Source organism: Ipomoea nil, unplaced genomic scaffold (genome assembly GCF_001879475.1).
Source record: "Ipomoea nil cultivar Tokyo-kokei standard unplaced genomic scaffold, Asagao_1.1 scaffold2701, whole genome shotgun sequence".
Classification (NCBI taxonomy): Eukaryota; Viridiplantae; Streptophyta; class Magnoliopsida; order Solanales; family Convolvulaceae; genus Ipomoea; species Ipomoea nil.
In genome coordinates this window covers 1,051,952-1,056,889 of record NW_017619129.1, presented here as the reverse complement: position 1 = coordinate 1,056,889, position 4,938 = coordinate 1,051,952, and the positions used below count along the sequence as shown (strand labels likewise).

The 4,938-nt window shown below is 33.4% G+C and overlaps 1 protein-coding gene across 1 annotated transcript; it reads right to left on the bottom strand.

Moving 5' to 3' along the window:
* Positions 1 to 2,479: 2,479 nt before the first annotated feature.
* LOC109155316 (60S ribosomal protein L22-2-like) lies at positions 2,480 to 4,341 on the bottom strand. The gene is made up of 2 exons (XM_019303001.1): positions 4,031 to 4,341; positions 2,480 to 2,831 (listed from the first exon to the last, which is right to left on the bottom strand). Exons 1-2 carry the CDS (start codon positions 4,267 to 4,269, stop codon positions 2,687 to 2,689), a joined length of 384 nt encoding a protein of 127 aa, XP_019158546.1. The 5' UTR covers positions 4,270 to 4,341; the 3' UTR covers positions 2,480 to 2,686.
* Positions 4,342 to 4,938: the final 597 nt, after the last annotated feature.

Sequence of the window (4,938 nt, the reverse complement as noted above, 5' to 3'; positions counted from 1 at the left end):
AAAAATAAATGTGACAATCAAATTGGGACGAAGGGAGTATTACTTAACATTTTTTACTACTGCAAATGGAATTGGCAATAGAATACTGAAAGGTGATGGTTCTGCACTACTTGAGAAGAGACAATCTAGCAAGCTAAAAGCTGATACTATATGTGTGTCCTACAATTTAGTGGCACCGACTATATGCATGGACTGATCAAATATTCTACTAAGAAATTATTTCACCTAGAAAATATTATTTTGCCATTTCATGATTCTATCCTCTTTTATTATTATTATTATTATTTTTTTTTTTATGTGGAATATGTCTCAACACCACTTTTTGTACATTGACGATGTTGATATTTTAATTTTAAATTTAATGATTTTTTTTCCTTTTAAATTGCCCAAATTAATGTCTAAAATGTCCCAATTGTAGAAGGATGAAATGTCCAAAATGTCAAGTACGGAGTATATAAACTAAATTTGGTCAACTTGAAAAGTCAATGGACTAAATTAAGTCAAATTTATATTTCAAGAATTAAAGTGAAAATATAACTATCTTCAAAAATTAAAGTGTTATTAACTTATTAAGTTGAAAAGTTAATTGGGAGTTTGGTAAAACACATCACTTGATGTGTTTTGTTCACATAATAGATTTTTAGGAAAATATGAATCATATTTCATAGCGAATGAAATAGGCAAAGAAATAATGAGTTTTATTTTATTGTTTAGCTCATAAAGGATAGATCTCATAAATTCTATTACAATATTTGATTAATTTAAGGAATAAAAATGCAATAGTCTATATAATGCCACCTTCAAAAGAGATACTTCACTTGCAAAAAGAATAACTCATTTACAGAATTGCATGAATCCCTCCTTATATTACTATAAGCTAAAAGGGCCGAATCGGCCGATTAAATTTAAAAAGTTAAATAGTTAAAATATTTTTATTGGTGAAAAAAAAATCTAAGGGCTTCCTCAATAACGGGTTTTTTTTTTGTGTGGTTTTTGAGAAAATTTTGCAGGTGAGATTATGAAATAGAAAATGAGAAAGAAGAAAAAAAACAATACTGAAATTTAAAAAAAAAACAAAAAAAAAAAACAAAAACAAAAACAAAACAAAACAAAAAAGAAGCATGGGAAGAAAATTAATGCGACCAGCAACGGCAATTTATATCCTACACCACGGCGCGCGTTGCACTATGCGCCCAGATGCAAAACGACGCCGTTTTAATTATTATTTTTTTTTTTTTGAAATTTCCCGCCCCAGTGAATGGCAGTAGTTTTTTCTTTAAAAAAAACCCGCTGTTCAAGAATGTACATAATGTTATACTAGAATACACATAATGTTATACATGAATGTACATAATTATATAACAAAATATACATACTCTTTTTAAAAGATAATACACATAATCTAACATAATACATAATAAACATAAACTTTTAACATAATACACATCAACTCTTAACATAATACACACAAATTTTCTGATTCGGATGTACATAATTGTATAAAAATACACATAACTGTATGAACCAATACACATAACGTTGTGAATAAATACACATAACGTTGTGAACAAATACACATAATCTCAGCAACTTCCTACCGCGCCTCCCAACACAACCCCAAAACGATGTCGTTTTGAGAGGCGCGCGACGCACAGTACTATGTGCGCCATGGTGTAAGGATATAACGATTGCCCAGCAACCGCGTGCACTGCCAAGTTGGGCACATGGTTGCTCTTCACGCGAGGCCTTTTTGAAAATACAATAAGACCCACTTCTCTGGAAAAAAACTCCATGACTTGCGGAAGGTTGTTTGTTTTTTCTCTTCCATCATTCTCTCACCTGCACCTTAGATGCATTACTTTAAAAAAAAAAAAAAAAAAAAAAAAAAAACAAACAAACAAACAAACATGTAAAAAACTTTCAAAATCTGCTATTGGTGATGCCCTAACATGATTGTACTAAAGATTTCCACGTGAAGTATTACTTGAATGCAAATAAGTGATCTAATAACTAAAAAGCCAACCCCAAACCCAAACGCGTCTTATTAAAAACTACTGTCGTAGTGTCAAATCAAAGCTACATAGTAAAAATTATTAAAATGAAAACTATATAGTACAAAAATTAAAGACACATTGCATCAAAAAGTCTTTTCACAATGCCACTATGGTCATACACCGGTGCCAAAATTTTACATAAGAGTTGCTGTCAAATTAGCAAGCTTGGTAAACGGTAAATATTACTTTTCCTATAACGCAACATCCCCAAAAATCTTAGGTGTATCCCAACCAATCAGTAGATCTATAAAAGAAGAGGCGCAGTTTATCTCATTGATTTATCCAAATGGATGGATTAGAGACGAGGGTACTTTTTATCGGAGACTGAATTTGTTCGTGAAGTCTTGAAACATTTTAATGTCTGTCTGTCTATGAGAGATAAAATCAAGTGCAACTCCAACTGCACTTAAGAACAGGCTGACTAATTAAAAATAAAACGAAATTTGATTAGAGGATAAGTATCAAATGCTAATAGTAGTATAAATGAGGTCAAACTAACTCCAAAATTGCAAATCTCATTTTACAGGTTCACAAAGTAAAAATTGCAAAAGCCATTCAAAACAGGGTATATAACGACAAGAGCAACACACTGCAAATCCAAGACATGGCGAAAAGGACGTATTCACCCCCGCTTAATCTTCATCCTCGGCATCATTTTCAGCAATGTTGAAGTACCTCAATTCGTAGACACTTCTATCCTTGTTTGAAGAAATGACGCGGAGCCAGTCACGGACATTGTTCTTCTTTAGATACTTCTTTGTCAAGTATTTCAAATATCTGGACCAAAGCAGCAGGTTGTCATTACGCGCACAATGGAAGTAATGGAAACAACATAAAGAATTAAAACCAGAAAATGTTCATATTGAAATTTTTGTAAGGCAACAGGATAACCAAGTATTTGTGCATTAGTATAAAGCCGTACAAAGTTGGAAAACGAACACATTATCTTTACATTTCAAAGACCATACACCTAAGGCAAGACCAATCTAAAGTTGCAGCCATATGGAAAGAAAGTAATGTTTTTTCCATATCTAACAAACACATAAAACCTGTTCATTGAAAAAAAAAATGTTAATAGGCAGCTAGAAAACTAAACAAGGCTCCTGGACTAAACAGGCCCGCCCCTAGCATCTATATATCTTTACATCAGTAAATACAGTTTCCAAACTTTCCAAAATTTAGTATAGTTGTTCAAGTTGTTGGACTTGGTCTGCCCATAAGGCCATAAAGCCATAAGCACAGCTGTTTGGATATTTCACTTAGAAATGATAATTCAGTAGATTATTCATATATGAATTATAATGAAAATATAACTATTTTACCCATTTCTAGCCTCTTGTTATGCACATCTGAAATTGCATAAACCATAACAGCTAGTTGATTAACAAAATAGGAAATGCAATTCATACATCTTACCTTGGTTGGACCAAACTCAATTACAAACACAACTGTTTCTACAATTAACTTTGATAAACACACTATTCAGACATACCTACAACTTCTATGCATGCATAAGAGACGACGTCAAAAGCATTTTCATCAAAATAAGCATATAAGATTACACATTGTCTAAGCAAATTTGGAGCAAATAACGAAACTGATCTTTATTTCATTTTCATCAAAATATTTAACCATACAAGATTACACATTGTCTAAGCTAATTTGGAGCAAACAACGGAATTGATCTGTATTTTGTTACTTCACAAGGTATTCATATACAAATTACTGATGCAGCAATTGAATTGCATAAATCTAGTATCGGATTATACACATTTCATATGCCATACAATCACCAATAGTGCCAAAAAAAAAAAAAAAAAAAAAAAAAAAAAAAAAAAAAAAACAATTAAACAAACATGTGAAGGTAGCACATATTTAGCATCAAAAGATACCTAATCCAAGTACAAATCCAGTAAACTCACATTAAACAATCTAATAAAATAAATTAAAAGCAAGAAAAGAGCTTATACAAATACCGTTTGGAGAAGTTGGAGTCGGAAGTGACGGTGATCTTGGTCTTGTCACGGGTGACGGTGACGGAGTCGCCGAGGGCTCCGGCCTTGCCGCCGACCTTAATGCGCTCCTGGAGGAACTTCTCCAGTGAGGCAATGTCCATAATCTTATCGTCCACAGGTTTCGAGCAGTCGATCACAAACGTCGCCCCCTTCTTCTTCCCTCCCTTGAGGGCCCCACCTCCGCTGCTTCCTTTGCTCATTCTTCTCTGCTTAGGTTTCCTGAGCGGCTGAAAGGAGTATATTAGGATATGAGAAGGAGATGGCGCTAGGGTTTTGTCTGAGATTTATATAGCGATGGGTTGATTTTTTTGGCGTGACCCGTTTGAGTTTCGGGTTATGTGAGTATTGGGTCGGCCTGCCTGGTATAACATAATCATCGGGTCCCGTTTATATTTCGCTTTATTTTCGGCCCATCTAAAGGCTTTACCAGCCCAGGAAACTTAGACTATGGACTAAGGTCCCTATTGCAATATCGTTATATCGTCGACCATGGTTCATATAGTCGTTATATCGTGGATCGTGATATACGTGTACTGTGGTAAAAAATGGTGTCTTTTTTTAATTAAAGAAATGACGCGCCGTTATAGTTAACGGAACGTGCATGTTTGATGTATTAATTACCAAATGAAACTACAGTGTATCTAAACTGACAATGCCTCACGTATTATTTTTATATTATCTAGTAAACTGCAATTGAAATGAAATGAAAATGTAGTTGTGCTGAAACAAAACTGCAGTGTATACAAAATGAAACTGAATAACAATTTCACATATTTGGTGTATATTACCCAGCGAAACGGTAGTTATATTAAAATGATACTGTAGTTGTGTTGAAATGAAACTGCAGTGTATATAAAATGAAACTGAAT

Bases quoted from the DNA above. Each gene is read 5' to 3' on its own strand.
- LOC109155316 (XM_019303001.1), bottom strand. From the start codon at position 4,269: ATGAGCAAAGGAAGCAGCGGAGGTGGGGCCCTCAAGGGAGGGAAGAAG. The intron at 2,832-4,030 runs GTATTTGTATAA...GCTTTGGTCCAG, and splicing joins GACTCCAACTTCTCCAAACG to ATATTTGAAATACTTGACAA.